The 25282-nt window shown below is 40.7% G+C and overlaps 2 protein-coding genes across 2 annotated transcripts; one reads left to right on the plus strand and one right to left on the minus strand.

Moving 5' to 3' along the window:
• Positions 1–14908: 14908 nt before the first annotated feature.
• ccl34a.3 (chemokine (C-C motif) ligand 34a, duplicate 3) lies at positions 14909–15904 on the plus strand. The gene is made up of 4 exons (XM_079435287.1): positions 14909–15041; positions 15126–15240; positions 15351–15443; positions 15569–15904. Exons 1-4 carry the CDS (start codon positions 14966–14968, stop codon positions 15642–15644), a joined length of 360 nt encoding a protein of 119 aa, XP_079291413.1. The 5' UTR covers positions 14909–14965; the 3' UTR covers positions 15645–15904.
• Positions 15905–18530: 2626 nt separating this feature from the next.
• LOC306881090 (C-C motif chemokine 20-like) lies at positions 18531–20681 on the minus strand. Its single transcript, XM_079434995.1, has 4 exons — positions 20518–20681; positions 20260–20377; positions 19042–19119; positions 18531–18848 (listed from the first exon to the last, which is right to left on the minus strand). The coding sequence occupies exons 1-4, from the start codon at positions 20585–20587 to the stop codon at positions 18761–18763; spliced, it is 354 nt and encodes a 117-aa protein (XP_079291121.1). The 5' UTR covers positions 20588–20681; the 3' UTR covers positions 18531–18760.
• Between the last annotated feature and the right edge of the window lie 4601 nt (positions 20682–25282).

Below are 25282 nucleotides of genomic sequence, written 5' to 3' on the forward strand. Positions count from 1 at the left end.
AAAGCAGGACATTCATTTTAAAGTATATGGAAATAAATAATTATTTATAAAAAAAATTATAGTATCATTATCACCATCACCATCAATAAATCCGTATTTCTGAAAAACCCCTGGTAAGAATGTGTAAAACACACCTTGCAATGTGATTGAGAAGATCTGAGACCACAGCAGCAGAACAGCTAAGAAACGCAACATTTCCCCCTCAGTTGTCAGATCAAAAAAAAGATGCTGCCTATTCAAGCTCGTCTTCAACCAGGACCCATTAAGGAACCAAAAGGTGTTTCCGCACACTGACACGGCTGCCCTCTAATGTTTACTTCTCTTTAATACTAGATTAATATCAAACCAAGCTAACCATAAAGCTAATAAGGGTAAAGACTCATAATTACAGAGTTCAAATATCACAGAGGATGAAATGAGACAATGACAAGCCAAGATAGTTATTTAGTGGATGTGAAACAAAAAGTCAAACATACTGGTAATGTATATGTGAGTGACCCAGATGTGAGACAAATATTTTGGTTTTTAATTTTGAGTTTGAAAGGAGAACAAACACAATCAGTATTTCAAATATGTTAATAGCACCTTTACTATTGAGTCTGGTTTATGCATTTCCTGATTTTCTAGGTCATGGCAGCTTGCTCTTTTTCTCCAACCACAAACTAGGGGTCTGTACCGTGTTGCCGTTGTCATTGTAGGCAACATATCAGATCTTAGTGGCTGGATGTAAAGGTTAATGAAAAGGTGTAGTCTTTTTTGTTTCGCCTTTGAATGTAGTAAATCTGATTATTTGAAATGTTATTTTATTTGAACATTTCAACTGTTAATCGGCTTTTAATTTATTATTAGAATGTTTGATGTAATGCAAACCAAGAAATGTTACCTGTGCAAGGAGCAGTTAGGAAGAGCAGCCTCACACAAAAAACACCCAATCTAATAATAATTTTAGAGAATATTCTATAACGATTTGGAGTTAATAGGGTTTCCAAACAGAAGAATCTAAGCGAAAAGGGGAAGCCAAAAAAAAAAAAGAAGATATACATAAAAGCAGGTCAGTTAAATATTTTAATAATAACAGTAAAATAACAGAATGCAGCATCCTTTTGGATTATTATAGTTATTCACCAACTCTCATATCATGACTGTGCATATAAAAGACACGAGAAATGTGGGTTGATGTGGGGGTGAAAGTGGGAGTTTTTGTTTAAACCACATTTCCCATCGTTTAACACTTCTTTTGAGGTCAAACTTGTGAACCAACAATTTAAAGCACATTTCAAACATTAATCTTGGTAAGACTTTATAAGCCACCACAGAAGAAAGATGTTTTTACTGTGACAAGAAGCATGCAAATCCACTAGATACTTAGGTTTTGTAAGTAGAAACACAATGGCGACCCCTAGGTAGTGAAACTATAAACTTTTCTAGGTCGGAAGAGCCTAGTGGCCTGATTTGGTGTGCCGGAAACATCGTGTGCTGCTGAACAAAACTGTTGCATGAATTCATGTGATGGTATGTGAGGCACATGGTCTCCAAAAAGACCAAAAACCAGAGAACAATAACGCAACAGACTTCCGTCATATGCTAAATAATATTTAAGAGCTATTAGTCAAGTCAAGTCTAATTATTAGTTATATATAGATGAGACTTCTCAGAATCATAACATAAATTTAGGGAAAAAAATGAACCTATATCATTTTTTTTTTTTATATATATATAAAAATAACACACACACACACACACACACACACACACACACATGTTGGTTTTTGGGGTTTATGGGGACTCTCCATAGGCGTAATGGTTTTTATACTGAACAAACTGTGTGTGCTATTGCCCTACACCAACCCTACACCTAAACTTAGCCCTCACAGGAGACTTTGTGCATTTTTAGATTATCAAAAAAACACCATTTAGTATGTTTTTAAAGCCTTTTGAATTACGGGGACATAGGCAGTGTCCTCATAAACCACCTTCATATTGTTAATCCTTTAGATCTTTTAATAAAAAAAAATGGGGGGGGGGGATATCATTATGAAATAAATATTTTTCTCAAATACACATTGGACACAATTATTGGCACCCCTAGAAATTCTTCTGAGTAAAATATCTCTGAAGTATATTCCCATTCATATTAACAATTTCGAGCAGTCCAGGGTTATAATGAACGTGAAATTATCCAGCCATGGCTTCCTGTTTCACAGAAATATAAATAGTCAAGTCAAGTCACCTTTAGTTATATAGCGCTCTTAACAATGTAAATTGTCTCAAAGCAACTGCACAATATCAAAAAAGGAAAATAGTGTGTCAATAATGTAAAATGAAAAGATAAAAAAAAAAAGATTTTCAGTTAAAGGCATTTCATTATTGAATTCAGTGATGTCATAATCCAGCTCAGTTCAGTTTAAATAGTGACTTTGCAATCGGGTCGACGGATATCGCTGGAAATGAAGTGTCCTCAACTAAGCAAGCCAGAGGCGACAGCGGCAAGGAACCAAAACTCCATTGGTGACAGAATGGAGAAAAAAACCTTGGGAAAAACCAGGCTCAGTCGGGGGGACAGTTCTCCTCTGGCCAAACGAACCAGCAGTTCAATTCCAACTGCAGCAAAGTCAGATTGTATGGGCTCAACTGGTTCCAGTGGTCTTTCCTGATGGCTGTCTAAGTGGCGGGATCCTTACTGGGGATTAACCCATCCAACGTGCACACACACAGCAGTGAACACACACACACCGTGAACACACACCTGGAGCAGTGGGCAACCATTTATGCTGCGGCACCCGGAGAGCAGTTAGGGGTTCGGTGACTTGCTCAAGGGCCCCTCAGTCGTGGTGGAGAGAGCGCTGGACATTCACTCCCCCCACCTACAATCCCTGCCGGCCCGAGACTCGAACCCGCAACCTTTGGATTACGAGTCCGACTCTCTAACCATTAGGCCACGACTTCCCATCAAATACCAACAGATAAAAAATCAATAATTGATTGACTCTGTTAGAAATCTAATAATGGGCCATGTTTGGATCTTCCAACCGTATAATAATCCAAACATAAACCTCAAAAACAACACAAAAATGGGTCACTGAGCACAAAACCAAGCTTCTGCTATGGCCATTCCAGTCCTCTGAACTGAACCCTGTAGAAAATGAGTGAGGTGAACTGAAGAGAAGAAGCACCAACATGGAGCTGGAAATCTAAAGGGTCTGGAGTTATTCTGGATGAAGGAATGGTCTCTGATCTCGTCAGATGTTCTCTAACCTCATCAGGCATTATAGGAGACAATTTAGAGCTGTTAAACTGGCAAATGGAGGTTTCAAAAAGTATTGAATAAAAGGGTGCCGTTAATTGTGGCCAATGTGTAATAGAGAAAAACATTTATTTCATAATGATATTTCCCCCCATTTTAAATTCTTAGAATCCAATGAAAGGTTAGATTTTTGTGAATTTATTTTAATAAAAGATCAAAAGGATTAACAATGCTGATTAATTTTCACAGCCTTCTTCGATCATATTTACCAAGGGTGCTGATATTTTTGGCCATAACTGTACATATATACACACACACATATATGTAATAAATAAGAAAAGATATGCATACAATACAATATATATATTTTTATTATTATTATTATATATAGGCTATATATTCTGCAGATAAGAGCCATATATGCATTGTGAACCAAAAAACCATGATCTCATAGTATTTGTGGGTAACACGGAAATCTATTTTAAAAATCCTGTATTTTCCGACAGCGGTCTACCATTTACCCAATGAAGTCTAAAAAGGCAAACAGATAAAGTATCACATCCTCTTATTTAGTGAATGAATCTATGGCTTGTACCCAACAAGTGGAAGTGGTGTCTTAAGGTTTCCTTATTTCAAAGGGACCAGACGATCACACTGATGACATAGATAATGAAAACAGTGAGTGGAAAAAGTGTAGAAAATACAATTCAAATATTTATATGATCAATGATTAAGCTTATGCATAAATTAATATATGCAGATGTGTCAACCTCTTATATACAGATAAAGACAGGATTTAGCTACAGTTTATTAAAGCAATAAGCCACAAGAAGCCATTCTTAACAATTTTACTGTGGTATGGCATATTTTACTGCCTTCTAAAATCAATATACTGTAACACACAGTAGCTTATTGCTGTTATAAAATGCTGGCAATGGTAATATGATAAGAGAAGCCAATGTACAATAAACAGGTCAGAATTCAGGGTCATATATATAATTATAAACTGTATAACTAATTTCATAAGTATTAAAAAAACTCCATGAGTAAGAAACAGCTAAAAAATATTTGCTTAAAGTTAACAAATAAGAAATATTGCCATGGAGATAATTCTAAATCTCAAGAAATTGGCTCAGATTTTGGGTCATGTGAGGACTAGTATTAGTGTAATGTGAGTGACTGGAAATCTTGTGCAACTCTTATGTGGCTTTTTGTCTTCAGATAAATGATGCAACCAGCAAGTGCAGAGGACAGATAAGTTTGAAATGTAATGTAAAGCACTCTTTAAGAATAAATAAATAAATAAATAAATACTTCCCATTCAAACTCTCATGTAAAACATAATATTTCTAGAAATGCTACATAGTAAACATATTAGAACTAAAGTTAGAGTGAGGAAAAAATATGTGAGTCTTATTGCATTTGGTAGCAAAATACCAAATGCAATTATTTTAAAGTCTGATTGTTTTTTAAAAATATTTTTTTTTCTACTAGTTAAAAAAAACAAAAAGAAAAACAACAATGAATATACTGTTTAAAATGTAAGACAAATAGAATTTTGGGGCCACTATTTTATCTCAGACTTAATTCTGTGATCATTTAATAAAGTTATGCACAGTACATTGGATGACAGCTGTCTGATATATATATATATATACACTCACCGGCCACTTTATTAGGTACACCTGTTCAATTGCTTGATAACACAAATTGCTAATCAGCCAATCACATGGCAGCAACTCAATGCATTTAGGCATCTAGAAGTGGTGGAGACGACTCGCTGAAGTTCAAACCGAGCATCAGAATGGGGAAGAAAGGGGATTTAAGGGACTTTGAACGTGGAATGGTTGTTGGTGCCAGACGGGCTGGTCTGAATATTTCAAAAACTGCTGATCTACTGGGATTTTCATGCACAACCATCTCTAGGATTTACAGAGAATGGTCTGAAAAAGAGAAAATATCTAGTGAGCGGCAGTTGTGTGGACGAAAATGCCTTGATGTCAGAGGTCAAAGGAGAATGGGCAGACTAGTTAGAAATGATAGAAAGGCAACAGTAACTCAAATAACCACTTTGATCATATTTACCAAGGGTGCTGATATTTTTGGCCATAACTGTACATATATACACACACACATATATGTAATAAATAAGAAAAGATATGCATACAATACAATATATATTTTTTTATTATTATATATAGGCTATATATTCTGCAGATAAGAGGCACATATGCATTGTGAACCAAAAAGCCATGATCTCATAGTATTTGTGGGTAACACGGAAATCTATTTAAAAAATCCTGTATTTTCCGACAGCGGTCTACCATTTTCCCAATGAAGTCTAAAAGGCAAACAGATAAAGTATCACATCCTCTTATTTAATGAATGAATCTATGGCTTGTACCCAACATGTGGAAGTGGTGTCTTATGGTTTCCTTATTTCAAAGGGACCAGACGATCACACTGATGACATAGATAATGAAAACAGTGAGTGGAAAAAGTGTAGAAAATACAATTCAAATATTTATATGATCAATGATTAAGCTTATGCATAAATTAATATATGCAGATGTGTCAACCTCTTATATACAGATAAAGACAGGATTTAGCTACAGTATATTAAAGCAATAAGCCACAAGAAGCCATTCTTAACAATTTTACTGTGGTATGGCATATTTTACTGCCTTCTAAAATCAATATACTGTAACACACAGTAGCTTATTGCTGTTATAAAATGCTGGCAATGGTAATATGATAAGAGAAGCCAATGTACAATAAACAGGATAGAAAGGCAACAGTAACTCAAATAACCACTCGTTACAACCAAGGTATGCAGAATACCATCTCTGAACGCACAACACATCGAACCCTGAAGCAGATGGGCTACAGCAGCAGAAGACTGCACTGGTTGCCGCTCCTGTCAGCTAAGAACAGGAAACGGAGGCTGCAATTCGCACAGGTTTACAAAAATTGGACCATAGAAGATTGGAAAAAGCGTTGCCTGGTCTGAGTCTCGATTTCTGCTGCGACATTCAGATCGTAGGGTCAGAATTTGGCGTAAAGAACATGGAAACATGGATCCATCTTGCCTTGTCTCAATGGTTCAGGCTGGTGGTGGTGGTGTAATGGTGTGGGGGATATTTTATTGGCATACTTTGGGCCACTTTGCATTGCCAGAAGATTCTGACCTCAAAGAACACAACATGCAGCTCAACCTGAAGATGGGTCTTGCTGCTATTGCTGTTATGTCATGATTATGGGGACGAGTAAGTATCTACGATAGTTTACTGCGTGCTGTCTGACTTGCTGAAAAGCAGTTAATCAAACTTCTGTTCATTAGATGGACAAATCAAGCATACTGAATGCTGCATATGTCTCCAAGGAACGTCTCGGTTACGTACGTAACCCTCGTTCCCTGATGGAGGGAACGGAGACGTTATGTCGTGACGACATAGGGGATTTACTTGGAAGCCCCAATCATCTCTGACTTAAGAGAAAACGCCAATGAAATTGGCTAGTGGATTTTGCATACCTGAGCCACTCCCCGTGCATACGGGTATAAAAGGGCGACAGGTGCATCCACTCATCCGGTTTTACCCGCTGAGGAGCCGAGAACGTGTCCCTGGCAACCAGCGATGGTTCAAGATTGTGGCATGGGGACATAACGTCTCCGTTCCCTCCATCAGGGAACGAGGGTTACGTACGTAACCGAGACGTTCCCTATCTGTCGGTCACTACGAGTTATGTCGTGACGACATAGGGGTCATATGGAAAGCGCCACAACCTGAACCCCGTCACGACCTTGTGCATGCAAATGTTGACAAGCTAGTGCGTGACAGACAAATGCCATGCGAAGGTCGCAACCTTCCCATCGCCCCAGCGCAAATTCGCTAACCTTGGTGCCCGCAGGGACCACTGAGTACATTGCTGCTGGAGATAGCCAAGCCGCTGTTCCTTTCCCCAAGAAATCGGAAGGGATTTCGACCTTCTATGAAAGACTGCTTCAAGTCTTTCCTATTTGTTGTTACAGCTTGGCGGTAACGACGGGGAAGCGAGCCTTCCGGAGAAGGGCGCTACGGAGGCCACATCCTGCCCGAAGGGAGGTAACATGTGGAGACACTGATATGGACTGACCCAGGCCTGGGGCAGTACTACATACGACTGGACCCTGGGGCAGATCCTACCTAGGAGTAGGGAGGAGGGCTGCCAGCAGGGCCTGACAGAGCTCTGCCAAAGGGAAGACACGGGTTTACCGTGAGGGAAACCGTACCGTGGATGAATACACGTGTGGGATTACCCGAAGGGAATCAGGCCATACGGACACCTAGCCGAGTACAGGGGCTGACCGGAGACCCGGGCGAGCTAGCACCAGTACTGGGCCTGGCGTCAGACTGCTCCGCCCAGTCTGACTGCCGGGGGTGCTGGAGGTCTCCACCAGGGTTCGCCGTCCGGGGAACTGAACTGGAGGAGGAAAACAGGCGCTCGTATCCCCGGGTGAGGGGGAATGGCGCAGCAAGCGTGACACCGGCCAACTCTTCCCGCCACTTACCTGTTACCCAACACACGGGAAGAGACTGGCTCCACGCGGAGACTGTAAAATCTCGCGAAGGTGTTCGGTGTCGCCCAGCCCGCAGCTCTACAGCTGTCTGCCAAAGAGGCGCCGTGCGACCACGCATAGGAGGAGGCAACACTCCGTGTGGAGTGAGCCCTCACCCCAAGGGGGCACGGCTCGCCTTGGGATTGGTACGCCAAGGCGATGGCCTCCACTATCCAGTGGGCCAACCTCTGCTTGGAGACAGCCTTCCCTTTCTGCTGACCTCCGTGGCAGACAAAAAGCTGCTCAGAGCTTCTGAAGCTCCGGGTGCGGTCCACGTATATGCGCAATGCTCTTACGGGACACAGCAACGCCAAGACTGGATCTGCCTCCTCCGAAGGCAGTGCTTGCAGGTTCACCACCTGATCACGGAAGGGCGTGGTGGGAACCTTGGGCACGTATCCCGGCCGGGGTCTCAGGACAACGTGAGAGTAGTCCGGCCCGAACACAAGGCACTCTTCGCTCACCGAAAATGCTTGGAGGTCCCCGACCCTCTTGATGGAAGTGAGCGCGGTCAGGAGCGCTGTCTTAGCCGACAGGAATTTCAGCTCGACTGAGTCCAGCGGCTCAAAGGGACCCCTCTGAAGTCCCGCCAGGACGATAGAGAGGTCCCAGGAGGGCATCAGGGGTGGCCTAGGCGGATTCAACCTCCTGGCACCCCTCAGGAACCTCACGATGAGATCATGCTTTCCCACGGACCGGCCGTCCACTGCATCGTGATGGGCCGCGATAGCAGCCACATACACCTTCAAGGTGGAGGGTGACAGCCTACGCTCCAACCTTTCTTGCAGGAAAGAAAGCACTACTCCAATCGTGCATCTTCGGGGGTCTTCCCGGCGAGAAGAACACCAGTTCGCGAACAGACTCCACTTCAGAGCATAGGCTTGCCTTGTTGAAGGAGCTCTAGCCTGAGTGATGGTGTCTACCACGGCCTGTGGTAGACCACTTAAGTCTGCCGCGTCCCGTCCAGGAGCCACACCTGGAGGTTCCACAGATCTGGACGCGGGTGCCATATGGTGCCGAGCCCCTGAGAAAGGAGTTCCTTCCTCAGAGGGATACGCCAGGGAGGGGCTGTCGCGAGGAGAATGAGTTCCGGAAACCAGGTCCGGGTGGGCCAATACGGCGCGACCAGCAGGACCTGCTCCTCGTCCTCCCTGACCTTGCACAGTGTCTGTGCGAGTAGGCTCACTGGGGGAAATGCATACTTGCGTAAAGCCCGAGGCCAGCTGTGTGCCAGTGCGTCCGTGCCGCGGGGCCCCTCGGTCAGGGAGAATATAGCTGGCAGTGGGAGGACTCGCGGGAAGCAAACAGGTCTACCTGAGCTTCCCCGAATCGACTCCAGATCAGCCGGATCGTCTCGGGATGGAGTCGCCACTCTCCGAGAAAGTGAGCTGTCGTGAGAGCGCATCGGCCGCACGATTGAGCTCCCCCGGAATGTGGACAGCGCGCAGCGACCTGAGCTGCGTGTGACTCCAGAGGAGGAGATGGCGGGCGAGCTGTGACATGCGGCGTGATCGTACACCTCCCGGCCGGTTGATGTACGACACAGCCGCAGTGTTGTCCATGCGGACCAACACATGCTTGCCCAGCAGCAGTGGCCGAAACTGCCGCAAGGCCAGATGCACTGCCAACAGCTCCAGGCAGTTGATATGCCAAAGCAGTCGAGGCCCTGTCCAGAGCCCCGAGGCTGCCTGCCCGTTGCATGTAGCGCCCTAGCCCGTACTGGAGGCATCTGTTGTGACAACAACATGCCAGGACACTTGTTCTAAGGGCACCCCGGCCCGTAGAAAAGCACGGTCCGTCCAGGGGCTGAAGGAGCGGCAACACTCGCGCGTGATACTCACCCGAAGTGAACCGCGGCGCCATGCCCACCTCAGGACTCGGGAGTGCAACCAGTGCTGAAGTGGTCTCATATGAAGCAATCCGAGCGGCGTGACCGCAGCTGCGGATGCCATATGCCCCAGGAGCCTCTGAAACTGTTTCAGTGGCACCACAGTCCTGCCTCTGAAGGAACTCAGGCAGTTCAGCACTGATTGGGCGCGCTCGTCCATGAGGCGCGCCGTCCTACTCACCGAGTCTAACTCCACACCGAGAAAAGAGATTCTCTGCCCAGGGGAGAGCTTGCTCCTTTCCCAGTTGACCCGAAGCCCCAACTGGCTGAGGTGCCGTAACACCAGCTCCCTGTGATCGCACAACTGCTCTCGGGACTGGGCCAGAATGAGCCAGTCGTCGAGGTAGTTGAGGACCCTGACGCCCACTTCCCGTAGCGGGGCAAGGGCGCCTTCAACGCCCTTCGTGAAGACACGGGGAGACAGGGAGAGCCCGAAGGGGAGGACCTTGTACTGCCATGCCCGACCTTCGGACGCAAACCGTAGGAACGGTCTGTGTCGCGGAAGGATCGAAACATGAAAGTAAGCATCCTTCAGGTCAATCGCTGCAAACCAATCCTGGGGATTGCACCCCAGGATTGGTCGAAGACCACCGCCTTTCTTGGGTACGATGAAGTAAGGGCTGTAAAACCCCTGCCTCATCTCGGCTGGAGGGACCGGCTCGATTGCATCCTTTGCCAGGAGGACAGCAATCTCCTCGCGCAAGACAGGAACGTTCCGAGCTACCACTGAGGTCTCGAGAACGCAGCTGAACTTGGGAGGTCGCCTGGCGAACTGAATCGCATAGCCGAGTCGAATTGTGCGCGTGAGCCACCGAGACGGGCTGGGCAGCGCAAGCCACGCTTCCAGACGCCGTGCAAGGGGCTCCAACGGCACAATCGACGTACCTGCGGTGGTGCAGCGCAGAGGAGTAGGGCTGGATAGTACAGAAGGCAGCGCGTTCTGAAGCATCCTTACCGAACTCCCTAGGTCCCAAAGGGGACTGGCTAGAGGTGCGTGGGGAGGCACCGCGTCCCCGAACCGCACTCTCTTGGCCGCTGGCAAGATGGGTCGCGGGCGAGAGTGAGGAGGCAGTGCGTCGCGCAGTCAACCCGCGAACCTGATAACCCGGGGAAAAAGGAAATTGCTCTTCTTTTGACAAAGTGGGTACCGCTGGCTTTCTTGAGCCAGCGGCGGAACAGAATGAATGATTCTCCCCCCAACCCTCCTTCGGGGGGAAGGAGCGGCGCTGATCCCGCCATCTCCTGAGATAGAGCAGCTTCCCACACCTCCGGGTTGCCCGTGTCAGGGCCGTTTTATCGCCTCCTTGGACGATATCGGGGCCAGTTGGAACACGGGGGGGGGGGCGCCACGCTCCTGCAAGAGGCTCGACGCCCCAGCACAAGGCGGAGCAGCTCAAAGGGACACAGGAGGGCGCCCACGGTGACCAGCAGACTGGGACTTGCCCTGTGGCGGAGCGGTGCATCACGCCGGGGCAAGATGTGCTGGACGGCCTCGGTCTGCTGCAGTACTGCCGAGAACTGCTGGGCACAGTCCTCGACAGTGTCGCCGAACAGTCCAGCCTGGGAGCCAAGAGCGTTCGAGAAAGTGTACTTTGTCGACTTCGCCCCTCTCCACAGGCTGAGCCACAGACGGCACTCTTGGACCACAAGTGTGTGCACATCGCCTTCCCGAGGCACTGCGCTGTGACTTCCGTTGCCCGTAGGGCAAGGCCAGTCGCTGAGCGCAGCTCCTGCGTCAACCTCGGGTTGGTACTACCCTCGTGCATTTAATGCCTTGGCCTGTGTACTCGCAGGATAGCCGTGGCATGCAGGGCAGGGGCGGCCTGGCCCGCAGCACTATAAGCTTTGGCCGAGAACGGCCATCAGCCTATAGGCTTTGGACGGGAGGCGCGAACGACTCCCCTAAGTGGCGGCGTTTCGCGGGCACAAGTGCACCGCGACCGCTCTCTCCACCTGGGGAATGTCAGCGTCACCCTTAGCCGCCCCGCCATCGAGGGTAGCGAGGATGGAGGAGGCAGACGCGCCGCTTCTGGCCGTAAAAAGGGGCCGTCCACGACTTCATCAGCTCCTCGTGCACTTCCGGGAAGAAAGGAACCAGGGCAGGGCGTGGTCGCGAGCCACAGCCTCTGCCGAGGAGCCAATCATCTCACCGCGAGGGCTCAGGACTGAGAGGTGTGCACGCCTCCAGCCCGATCTCGCGGCGGCCCGGGAAAGCACGGCCGTCAACTCTGGGTCCGATTCGGCGGCGGCCGCGAACCCCGCAGCTGCGCCGAACCTTCATCCTCAGAGGACGATTGCCCATCCCCCGATGCCGCGATCGACATCTAATCCTCTATCGGCGCGCCGAATGAAACTGCTGGGCACGCCGTGAGACGGCACAGCAGAATCACCGGGGAGCCGCACAGAACAGCTGCTGCAGGAGGAGTGAAAGGTCCGTGGGGACTGGCCCGGCGGAAGGCTCTCACTGTAACCCTCAGATCGCCCAGAGCACTAGCCGATGGTTCTCTGCTCGTGGCAGAGAAGCCAGCGCGGGTAGTGACAGAGGGGGCCCCTCCCATCCCCGTGAGGAGAGAGAGGCGCGATCGCAGCGCTGCTATGGTTACACGCTCAATGAACGCATAAACCATCCACGAACGCAGCTTCAGCGTGCTGGAGCCCCAGACACTGAAGACAACGATCGTGGCTGTTTACGGAGGACAGGAAACGACCGCAACCAAGAGGACACGGCCGGAACAGCGTCTTTAAAAAGACGTGAACCGACCATGATTTGCTCTTTTAGGAAATTTGCTCTTTCAGTTGAAGTGCCCAGGGGAATCGCTGCAGACAGGACACCGCTGTTCGCACCGTAACGCCAACCAGAACAGCTTCCAGACAGATGATGAATGGCTTTGTGGAGATCAACACGTTCATCCACTCGGCTCCGAAGCAAAAATCGGATGAGTGGATGCACCTGTCGCCCTTTTATACCCGTATGCACGGGGAGTGGCTCAGGTATGCAAAATCCACTAGCCAATTTCATTGGCGTTTTCTCTTAAGTCAGAGATGATTGGGGCTTCCAAGTAAATCCCCTATGTCGTCACGACATAACTCGTAGTGACCGACAGATAGGGAAATCAAGTTACCTATAACAGGATTCAAACTTCAGAAGAGTAATCCTTTCTATGTCAATGCACTCATGCAAGTATTCTCTTTTAGATAAATAATATCTGTTTTGTCTTGTGCCTTCAACCCTTTTTCAAAAATTGTTTCTAAATCTCTCTACCTTCCTTGGCAAACAGTTTCTTCACATCTGAGGGTCCGAAACGCAGCCACTGGAAGCAGCGCTGGGTGAAGCAAAAAATTGGGGAGCTCCCTAAACTTCAAGGGTAATCCTGAAAAATACAATGATAATGTGTCCCTGCTTGAGTTTTGCAATGTTGAGTCTGGTGTTGAAAATTTGCGCATTACAGACTCAGAATTACATGAAGTTGGGAGGTTTTGGTTGATATTTTGATGACTTCAGATTATACACAATACTGGAGAGGTGCATGTAAAGTTAAAGGCTTTCTCATGTGTTAACTCCAGGTGGCAGCACTCTCTAATAATAAAAGCTGTTATTCTCATCTAGTGACTAAAAATATGCTTTGTACCTTGAATTCTCTTAATACATTAAGCTTATAGTCTCGCTTTCACTTTAATTCTTCTCTTATAAAACTCCGTAATGAGTCGCTTGACCTCATCAGGATAACGGTTCTCTTCAGAGCATGATTGACAGTGACGCTCACTCGTACGCTAGCAACTTTCAGGAGTATCTTCAGATTATAACACAACCTTGAAGGTCATCTCTACGCTAATGAACTGATGCAGAAATATCTAAAGCTTTTTATTTCTTACTGACCTACTAAATTAACTGCATATATGTAACCAGTGAGTTAAAAATATAGGTTATATATTGATGTTTCTCACTAATAGCTGTTGAACGATTAAAATGAGAACACTTGCACCCAGACCACCTAAAAATGAGGATCAGAAAGGCCCAGCAGCTGGACATAATCTTTGATGTGGTTACCACTCTCCAACAGATGGGCTAAAGTTTTGCTCTAAACTGCAGCATTATTAACATTCCTTTAAATGTAAAGATAACTTCAGACTTGAGACTTGCGTAGTTATGTTAGCACTCTGAAAGTGACAGAAGGCCTTAATATTTTGTCATTCATTTCTATCTGTATTATCTTCATAATTTATAATCTGGCAATATATACATGTCAAATTCAGACATACCCCTTTTCCAGCTGTGATGCCTGGTTACTGGTTTAAACTTGGCCCAGGTTTTTAAAAGATTTTTGGGTCAGCACAATTTAATACTGTAGCTTCAACAATTGATCTGTAATAGCTGCTAATGGTGGATAAGTTTTTTTTATGTATAAACTGTTTCTGTAATAAAATGTTTTCGTAGTTTGTGTTGTCCCTTATCAGTGCAAAATTATCACAAATGAAAAAGGATTCATGCCAATATTGTCCAAAACCCCACTTTTCAAGGTTGTTTCCAAACTTCTGGAGGGCAGTGTATGTGAAGTACACGAACACAATGATTAAAAAAAGACCAGTTCTAAATTAGTGGTAGAGAACGTTCATCAGTAATTAATGGCAAACAGATAAATTATTAAAGCCAGTTATCTGAAAAGCTGCATTTCATTCCAACCATTTTGAGGTGCTGTAATACTGTGTAAATGTATTTATTTTCAGACTTGGAAAGACAATAAAATTAAGGTAGGCCTATGGACTTAAAATACGAAAACATATGGAATATGAAAACAAAATAACTACAGTAAATATACAAGGATGCTTGTTAAGTTATAAAGACACATCTGAGATGTGTGCTGCTCACACCCTTTCCTCCTTGTTGCATTCAGGGACTAATCATCTTGCAATACCCATGATTCATTGCCTTCAATGAAGTCAGGCTTTCCACATGACCAAAGTACATCCTCAAACTCTCTTTTCTGTGTAAAATTCCTGGAACACTGACTGAGGGTTCCTAAAGCAAATAATTGCACCATCAAATATCCGGAATAAAACCACTCAGTAAGCATAACAGAGGATGTGTGGTTCTCCAGAAATCGTCATGAAGACCTATGCAATTCTGACAGATAGTTCCTCTTTTTGATGATATAAACAGGGCTGGTGTGAGTGAGATGTCAGTGAGCATCTTTAACTTGAGTCTTTAAGACACTAAGACCTCAGCAAAGAACACAACATGCAGCTCAACCAGAAGATGATGATGAGTCTTGCTGCTATTGCTGTCATTATGTCAGTGATGATCACAGGGACGAGTAAGCATCTTCAATATTTTACTTCAGAATTGATCTGTCCTGTCTGACTTATTAAAAGGTATTTAATCAAACTCTATTCATTAGATGGACAAATCAAGCCTCTTGAATGCTGCACAACCGTCTCCACCAAAGAAATCACGTTACCTATAACAGGATTCAAACTTCAGAAGAGTGATCCTCCTTGTGTTAATGCAGTCATGTAAGTAGGCCTATTCACCACTAGATAATTAATGTCTGTTTTGTCTTTATAGTATAGCCCTTTTCAAAAATATGTCATTTCTAAGTCTCTCTACTTTTCTTGGCAAACAGTTTCTTCACAACTGAAGGTCCAAGATGCAGCTATTGGAAGGAGAGCTGGGTTAAGCAAAAAATCCAGGAGCTCAAAAAAATTCAACTTCAAGTGTAAGTCACTGATGAACATACACTGATGCAAGAGACATGACATGAAATATTACAAATAAAATTGACAACATAAAGACTGTCTGATTACAAATAATGGAAATGCCAATTTGTTCTCTTTTGCTCAGATGGGGGATGAAGATGAACAGCACTGACTCTACACCTCTCTCTTCAGCCTCTCCATACAACTCTACATCAGCTTAGACTGCAAAATATATTTAATTCATTTCCAAAGTATATATCAGTTTTATTTATTGCAATGTAATTTTATCATTGTATAGAAACTGTGTTAAAATATGTATTTATTTGGTTTAGCTGAAATAATTTGAAAAGAAAAAACATATATTATACTGAACTGATAAACCAGTTCCTATCCATTACAATCTATATTTATGCCGTGGAATTGAGCGTTTTAGACACAAATCTGTTAAAGGATAATTATGCTCAAATAAAGATGATGACCTAAACTCTTTTCATTGGCATTCACTTCATTACTTGCTGGGTAAAATGCTAGACAAATATGCAATATAAATGTTCTTAATATGATTTGTGATAGAGACATTGTAGTATTCTCTTGATTGGAGTAAATGAGGACTGGAAAGTGTAGATATAAATATTATTGTTTAGTCATAATGTGGACTCTTTGAGTAGATATAATACTTTGGTAACACTTTATTTTGATAGTCCACTTTAGACATTCTACTAACAGTAAGTAACTTTGCAACTGCATGTCAACTAGCAGTCATTAGATTATTAGTAGACTGTCTGCTTAATATCTACTAATACTTTATTTTTATGTGTACACAACATACTGACTATTAGAAACTTTGCAAGTATATGTCAACTTATTTCACTAACTCTAAACCTAACCTAACAGTCTACTCTGAGTTAGTTGACATGTAGTTGCAAAGTTACTTATAGTTAGTAGAGTGTCTATAGTGGACTATCAAAATAAAGTGTAACCAATACTTTTATTCAGCAACAACACATCTGATCAAAAGTGACAGTAAAAACATTAGTCACAAAAGGTTTCTATTTCAAATCAATTCTGTTCATCAGATAACTCTGAAAAAAAGTAGCACAATTTCCACAAAAAAATAATGTTAAGCCGTTTTCAAAATGGATTCAAAATATACCTGAGCATATTAAAATGATTTCTGAAGGATCATGTAACACTGCAGACTAGAATGGGTGCTAAAAATCAGCTTTGCAGAATAAACAGCATTTTAAAATGTATTCAAATAGAAAATAGTGCTTTAAAATTGTAATATTTCACAGTATTGTATTTTTGAGCAAATAAATGTTGCCTTAGAGAACATAACAGACATTAAGTAGTGTAAGAAATACAGTATGATTAGAAAATCCATTTAGAAATAATGGGGAATTATGGAGTATAAGTAACCTAAAGCATTTTTTCCAATTCACTGAATCCAAATGCATTTTTTATTCATCAATAAGCATTAGACATCTCGCATTTTATTTTTTATTGTATTTAATTTTATTTTTAACAGCCATCTCTAATATTAAAACAAAAGGCAAATGTCAAAGCCAAACTCATCAATAAGCAACACAGTCACCTCTGCTGTATTTGTCCCTAAATTAAAATGCAAAGATGTGACAATTGATGACTTATAAGTTTGTTATTCATCTGTGTATTACAGGTGATAAAGACGATGTTTATGCTGAATGTCATGCAATTAATGTGAAGTTCTGTGGAACCATGCATCGGCAGAATATGCGCTCCAAAAAGGAAATGGCCATGTGTTATGGTATGAGTTTCAGAATTTCAGAAACATAAGAAACATTTAGTAACTTGCCTCATTGTAAAGAAAAAAGTTAGTCATCACAATTTAAAATTGAACTTTAGAATACGTTTTCAATTAAAAAGTAAGTGTTTGTGTTTGACTTAAAATTATAAGTTCAGTTAACTTTAGTTTTGTTAAATTAAGTTAGATATTTACGTTATCCCAACACATTTTAAGCTGTTATAAATTGCAGACCAAGCAGCATTTTATGTCTAATCTACTGTAAGTGTTCATCGTAGGAACTGCGTAATGTCGATCCACATGGTGATGGTGATAACATCTTTCAGAAAATCACATGTATTTCAGAATATAGACGTCACTGGAGTGGAGTGGTTGAAAAACTGAAGGAGAAATAACGCCAGTGGACATCTAAAGACATCTTAAACCTTAGATATCAGTTTGAGGTTTTTGTCCGGGATCAAGGATATTTTCTTCACTACGCTACCTTGTAAGTGATAGATTCCCACCAATGTATTTTTCAAAGGTCAACCTACACATGTATCCGTCAAGTAAATTTCTAACAGCAGTGATTTCAGCTCTGGGTGGCAGCACTCTCTAATAAGAAAAGATGTAATTCCCCACAAATCACTAATAGACCAGATTAAATAAACACAGTACATATTAATAATCTCTTTCACTCTCTTTTTCTTTTGTATTTACTATCCCATCATGAACTCTGGGACAGCAATGAGATGCTTGACTTCTTTCAGGATGACACTTCTCCTGAGCAGCGCAGAGAGATGTTTGATAGAGTATACACTCGTCAGCACAACGCCATCAACTTTGAGGAGTATCTTCAGGTATAATTGAAGCAATACCTTTGAGGACATTTTTTTCATTATGAATTTTTGCTGAATTCTTTAACTTTCAAGTCAGTTTATCTCATTATAACTTACTAAGTGCAAATCAGAAGTAAGGAGAATATAGCTGTTGTTAGATGTTATATGTTATTATATGTTATATGTTATATCATAAAATTTTACTCAGTGTCTCTTTCTTTTAGCTGATGAACAATATTAACATTGGGATAATGTACCCAGGCCTCCGGGGATTGAGAACGACAGAGATGAGATTATGAATTTAGTCTAAGATTTATCAGAAGCTTACACCTTTTCACAGATATGCTATGGTTTGGTCTAAAGTACAAAGTGATCATTTTGTAAAGTAATGTCTTAAACTGTGTAATTCTGTTAACTATTCTCTCCCAACTGGGATTTTCTTTTACAGTAAATTGCATGCAAAGAAAATTACTTTTTTATTTCACTTTTAATTTTTTATTTATTTTCATTATTGCTGTTTAAGGCAAATCATACAGCATCTCAATCTGAATTATAGTTTTATGTGAGACATAAAAGTAGAAAAAGTTATGCATAACACTTTTAAAAAATTATTGTTAAGGATATATAGTAAGAATAGAAATTAAAGCATGATGTATGAATGTAACCATCAGTAATTAATAGAATCTGCCTTCATATTAAAAAAAAAAAAAAAAAAGCCACATTATTTGCAAAAGCTTCAAGGGCTTTTGGTGGGTGTCGTGAGTTTCAGTCCAGCAGTGGTGAGACGCTGATTTTCTTGTCCTGTCAGTTTCTCTATTTTGGACCTACAAAGAAAATATAAATTTAAATCATTTCTTATTTTGGCCATCATTAATAAAAAAAAGAAATCAATAAGAATTTCAGTTTGTCACATTATTTACTGGTCAGTGATGGCGAATGTTAGCTTGAATGTCATCATTGTTTGCCAAAAAATTTGAGGTGACTTGTTTTAAATGTAACACTCTTTATTCTTTTTACCTCAGACGTGCGAGCGCTGCTCTCACCCAATGATCCTTAATGCTTGCACACACCTTCTTGTTGTTCTTGGTGAGAAAGCTTGAAGACAAAGATCGTTTTAGAAAGCAATGATGGCAAACTTTCTTCTGAAGACTGCTTATTGTGATTATTATTGGATGTCACAGGCAGTTGTCTCTTCATTGGTATTAATATAGTCAGGAACAAAAGTCTGATTTTAAATTCATTTCAATAATACTGATTATATAATACACACTGGCTTTCAAAAGTACGGGGTAAGTAAGATTTAAAAAAAAAAAAAGAAGAGATTATTCAGCAAGTATGCATTAAACTGATCAAAATTAAACAATACAATAAAAACATAAATGCTCTTATTTCTGTTCATCAAAGAATCCTGGAAAAAAATGTTTGAAAAAAACAAACAAACAAAAAAACACTGAAAACTAGAATAATGTTTGTTGAAATTTCAACTTTGCCATGACAAGAATAAATTATATTTTAATATTTAAATAGAAAACATGTATTTTAGATTGTAATAATATTTCACAATATTGCTGTTTTTTCTGCATTTTAAAACACAAGAGACCTAACGACCCGGACTATTTGAGCAGTAGTGTATTATATATTTGTGTATTTTTTTTTTGTTTTCTTTTTATATATATATTGAAAATTATATTCTCAACATAATAATTTGCCTTTAAAAATGTTCAGAAATGAACATGGATTTTAGAGATTTTTTTCTGTATTGTTTTTCCCATATTTGCTTTAATGGCCTGTCTATACCTGAACCACACAAACTTTACATGTTTGAATAAAACTTGATGATCATGTTCTCCAGCATAATTTGAAAATGATTCAAAGAGCATCGTTTGTTACAACAGCAGTAAGAACATCTGAATATATGTACAAATTAATTTGTATAAAATTCGTGACCTATAATAATCATTTCCCCCTCATTTTACATTACAGTTCTAATAGTATACTTTTTCATTTTTAAAATTATAATAGTTACTATTATTAGATGAAGTCAGATTTTTCTATGTGGTATCAGATATTTGTACCCCACTGTATGTCTTGTGCTAATGCTGTGGGATTTTTGTATTGGCTGTGCGCCCTCATATTTAAATATATGGTTAAATGTGTCTATTTTTGTGCAACCACATTGTGTGGGTAAATGTGTGAACCCTGACTCATTCCTGCGGTCAGGTTACAGTGACTCACATGATGGCTTCTATGCGACACACCTCAGTGGACTTCTGCTCCATGAAGCCCTTGATCACACCAAAGGGCAGAGGATTTAGAGTGTATTTCACACAACAGGCATAGTTCAGCGGCCCATCTGACAACACATAACATTTTTCTTACAATCATAGTCATAGACCCACAGAACCCATTAAAACAACATCGAAAACGTCAGCTAAATTCCCAGCAATGACCAAAACAATGCAAAAAGCAGTAAGATCTCCACAAGAAACTTACATGCTGCTGGTATTTGAGGAAACAGGCTCAGAAGAACGCTGCTGATGAGAGTGATGGTGAAAAGAGACATTATGCAGCGCTTTTCAGTCAGTCAGAGATGTTTGTTATGGCAGTGCAGGGCCTTATATACTAGTGAGCGATAAGATCAGTTGCAAATGTATTGTAGAATCACAAATCAGATGCAGGCTTTAAAATGGGGACAGCAACCATGGAAAAAGAGGTCAGGAAAACCAATATTGATGATATTACAATGCTTACATAGCAAACCCCAACCACAGATGTGGTGCAGATTGATCTAAGACTGTTTCTTCTGAGTATCTCGAGCAATTACGCACGTCCCATGGTAGTATTTGTATACATTTTTGTGTATATTTTGTCTCAAGTATAACTGGCGTTGTTGTTCAACATCAACATCCAGAATGAAAAAAAACACTCTAAAGTGTAGCTCTATTCTTTGCTATGCTATTCATGTTTTTGTCCCTTTTGTGACAAATTTTTATAAGCTGGTGCATGTCATCACTGGTCATCTATTTTGAATAATTTGTTCAGATATTTCAGATTAATTGCTTTATCTGATGGTATTACATGATTACAGGTGTGATTTAGACAGTTAGAGATTGTTGACACAAATTTGTACCTTGTCTCAAGCTACCAAACATGTTTCTGGGGAAGTTGTTTATTGTGCAACGTGAGGATTAGCTAAACCTCTTCTTTACCATAACCCATTTAGTGGTGAGAATGACAATTTTCCCCTCTGAGCAAAAGAACAAATTAACATGCACAGCTTCCGTGACCTAGAAAACATCTCAATACAGTAATCTAGCCGTCAAGGGGGAGAGTAAATGCAAAGATCATATATTTAGTTAATCTAGCTAGTATGTGTGTCTTTGAGTGAAACATGCTATTAATTGTGAAATAGGTCAAGCGATTCTGCCTCAGGGTTCATTTCTATCTAAATGCGGCATATCTGATAAAATCGTGAGATATGGAATGTGTAAATATAGAAAACATCTCATGCAAGGTACAAGCTGTCTGTTGTGAGCAAGTTCTATTTCTGTCGACTAATAAATCATTTATACTGTATTTCCAGGAAATTGCAACCAGGATTAATATCCAAGCAACCCTGTGGCTTTTTTTTTTTTGCTGTATTTTATCATATATTTCCTAACTGCATTCTCAACAGCATGACAAAGCGATTTTCTTTGTTAGTATTCTTTATTTAGTGAGATGTTTTCATGGATGGATGGATAGGTAAATAGATGGTTAGGTGGGTGGGTAGATGTGTAGACAGACAAACATACAGACAGATGTATAGATGGGTAGGTGGATAGCAAAATGATTAGATGGGTAGATAAACGGTTATATTGGTAGATGGTAAGATAAATGGTTAGGTAGGTGGGTAGATGGGTAGACAGACAAACATACAGACATGAATGGGTGATAGGTAGATAGATGGTAGATAAACAATTATATGGGTAGATAAATTGTTAGGTAGGTGGGTAGATGGTAGACATACAGACATAGATGGATGGATAGTTGGTAGATAGATGGTAGATAAATGTTTGGTAAGTAGGTAGATAAATGGCTACATGTGTAACTGGGTTGCTAAATGGTTATATAGGTAGGGTAGATAAATGGTTAGTTAGGTGGTAGATGATGGACAGACAAACATACGGACATAGATGGTTGGATGGTAAGTAGATAGATGGGTAGATAAATGGTTAGGTAAACGGTTATACGGGAAGCTGGGTAGCTAAATGGTTATATAGGTAGATGGGTAGACAGACAAACATACAGACAGACATATGGATGGATGGTAAGTAGATGGGTAGCTAAAAATGATATAGTTGGGTAGGTAGGTGGGTAGACCCACAGGCAGATGGGTAGATAAATGGTTAGATATGTGGGTAGACAGACAGATGGGCTGATAAATGGTTTGATTGGTAGATAAATGAGTAGATAAATGGTAATATGGGTGGATAAATGATTAGGTAGGTGGGTCGGCAGACAGATGGGTGGATAAATGGTTAGATGGGAAGATAATATGGGTAGATGGTTAGGTAGTTGGGTAAATGAGTAGACACAAACATACCAAACATACAGAGAGACTGATGGATGGATGGATAAGTAGGTGGGTAGACAAACAGGCAGATGGGCAGATAAATGGTTATATTGGTTGATAAATAGTTAGATGGATAGGCCGATAGATAGATAGATAGATAGATAGATAGATAGATAGATAGATAGATAGATAGATAGATAGATAGATAGATAGATAGATAGATAGATAGATAGATAGATAGATAGATAGATAGATAGATAGATAGGCCGATAGATAGGCCGATAGATAGGCCGATAGATAGGCCGATAGATAGATAGATAGATAGATAGATAGATAGATAGATAGATAGATAGATAGATAGATAGATAGATAGATAGATAGATAGATAGATAGATAGATAGATAACTTAATTTAGCAGATAACATTTAACTTGACTAGACAAACATTCAAAAGCATTCACTTGATAAATGTGTGTGAAGATGATGTTGCTGTCCACTGAATGCTGAGGTGTGCTGCATTAGTGTATAAACTGATGCTGAGTAAACACATTCATTCCCTACTGTCTAAATAGCAGTCTGGCTCTCTCTGTACGTACAGCACAGCTAAATTAATCATCACTGTGACACCTCGCTCTCCTTCTCAATATCTCTCCACTTTTCTCTTTTTATTGAAACCTTTCTTTCTGTCTCCGTTTCTGCTCTCCCCCGCACTCTGCTCTGCAACACACGTGAATCATATTGTACGCCTCCTCTCGTCTGTGCCAGAGCGAGTGGGACTTTCTGCGCGTGCACTTCAATCTTTTCACATGTTTGCTCTCAGTCTGAATAATTACCGTATGTGGGTGGTTGTAAGCTTCTCTCATTTTGATTCCTTTATAATGACCCAGTGGGAGGTTAACAAATTAATACCTCAAATTATGAATCTGGAGAGACAGATAGAGAGAGAAACCGATAGAAGACATATAAATATTTATCATCTGAGAGCAGGTCACCAGCTCTCTCATTCACTGCTCTCAGATGATAAATATTTGATTCTGAGATTAAACTTCATGGGATACATGTTACACCTGGGTCCTCTGAAGCGTGAAGACAGACCAATAGATCACCTGTCAAAAGTGTGTACATTCAGGCTACACCTGGCGTACGTTAATTTGAAATGACTGAAATCATGGGGCACAATCACTGGTACATATTTGACCTAGTTTGGCCTAGAGGTCAGAGGTGAGACAGCCATATATCTTGGCTGTTTATTTTTTAAAGGCACATCTGCATGGTTTTTTTTTTTCACTACTCATATCACTTTGTGTGTGTGTGTGTGTGTATGTGTGTATTTAGACATATGATTTGCATACATTTTTACATTTTGAAAGCTATGTTTTTAAGTCAGTGAAACTAGATAATTCTGTTCTTGTTCAACTGAAAAATGTTTTTTATATTATTATTATTTTTATTTTTTGCTAGGTGCTAGGTAAACTTACACTTTTCAGAAAAATACTTAAAATCAATCAGAATAAGTACTGAAATGGTTTGTCTCATTCTTTTAGATTTTACATGTTCTAAAATTGTAATTAACATTTTTAAGAGCAACTTTTTTTTTGGATTGGGATATGGTAAAATAAAGTCTATTCAGTAGAATATATATATATATATATATATATATATATATATATATATATATATATATATATATATATATATATATATATATATTTATTATATTTTATATATTTCATATTTATATTTCATGTTTACTTATATAAATATATAAATATTTTATATTTATATATTTATATAAGTATTATGAAATACTAAGTCAGAAATATTAAATAAAAGCCATAATTATGACATAAACTCATAATGTGGCTGCTTTGTCATAATTTCAATTTTATCTCAAAAATCTTAACTTTATATCTCTGTTTTGACTTGGAATATTGTAATTTAGCTTATCGAATTGATATGACTTACTATGCCATAATATGATACACTCATTTTATTGAAGCAAAAAAATAAATAAATACATATATATATATATATATATATATATATATATATATATATATATATATATATATATATATATATATATATATATATATATATATATATATATATATATATATATACATATATATATATATTTCCCTATATTTCCCTTCAGGGGGCGCCAGAGGATATGGAGATGGGTTTGTTTTGTTTTTCCTTGTCTCCTTTTGAATTAACATTGAGGATATCACTAAAATGATTGTTGTTGTTTTCAGAAAAAGTTCAGTGCTCTATTTACTTGGACCATTTTTTACCAGGCTGAATAAAGCGGTTTTAGGCATTTCCTGGTGGTATTTGTTCAGTTTTGTCATCTCTTGAAAAATGAAAATGCTTTTAACATTAAAATCACCTCAAAGGCATTGGCCAAAAAACTGTCTGCTTAAGTAGAAGATTTGTCACAGAGGACAGACAGAGTGGACACAGAGACATAAATCTGAGGATGAATATCACAGCTGGCATAACGCTGTCAGTGACACAACATATGCCTCCTCCTCTCCCTCAAATTTGGGCCACGCTCCAACTTTAAAGTAATCAAATATTTCTCATTCTAGGGGAGATTTTTGTAGTTTGTGATAAATTCTGTCCAATAAAGCAGACGAGATGACAACTATGAAGGATGTAAAGGACACAGAAAATAATGAATGATTATTTAAGGCCCCAC

This window comes from Barbus barbus (genome assembly GCF_936440315.1).
Source record: "Barbus barbus genome assembly, chromosome: 15".
Classification (NCBI taxonomy): domain Eukaryota; kingdom Metazoa; phylum Chordata; class Actinopteri; order Cypriniformes; family Cyprinidae; genus Barbus; species Barbus barbus.

Excerpts from the sequence above, each read along its gene's own strand:
- ccl34a.3 (XM_079435287.1), top strand. The coding sequence starts at position 14,966 with ATGCAGCTCAACCAGAAGATGATGATGAGTCTTGCTGCTATTGCTGTC. Across the intron at positions 15,042-15,125 it reads AGTGATGATCACAGGGACGA|ATGGACAAATCAAGCCTCTT; the intron begins GTAAGCATCTTC and ends TCTATTCATTAG. Across the intron at positions 15,241-15,350 it reads CCTTGTGTTAATGCAGTCAT|TTTCTTCACAACTGAAGGTC; the intron begins GTAAGTAGGCCT and ends CTTGGCAAACAG.
- LOC306881090 (XM_079434995.1), bottom strand. The coding sequence starts at position 20,587 with ATGTCTCTTTTCACCATCACTCTCATCAGCAGCGTTCTTCTGAGCCTG. Across the intron at positions 20,378-20,517 it reads TCCTCAAATACCAGCAGCAT|ATGGGCCGCTGAACTATGCC; the intron begins GTAAGTTTCTTG and ends ATGTGTTGTCAG. Across the intron at positions 19,120-20,259 it reads TGTCGCATAGAAGCCATCAT|CTTTCTCACCAAGAACAACA; the intron begins GTGAGTCACTGT and ends TTTGTCTTCAAG.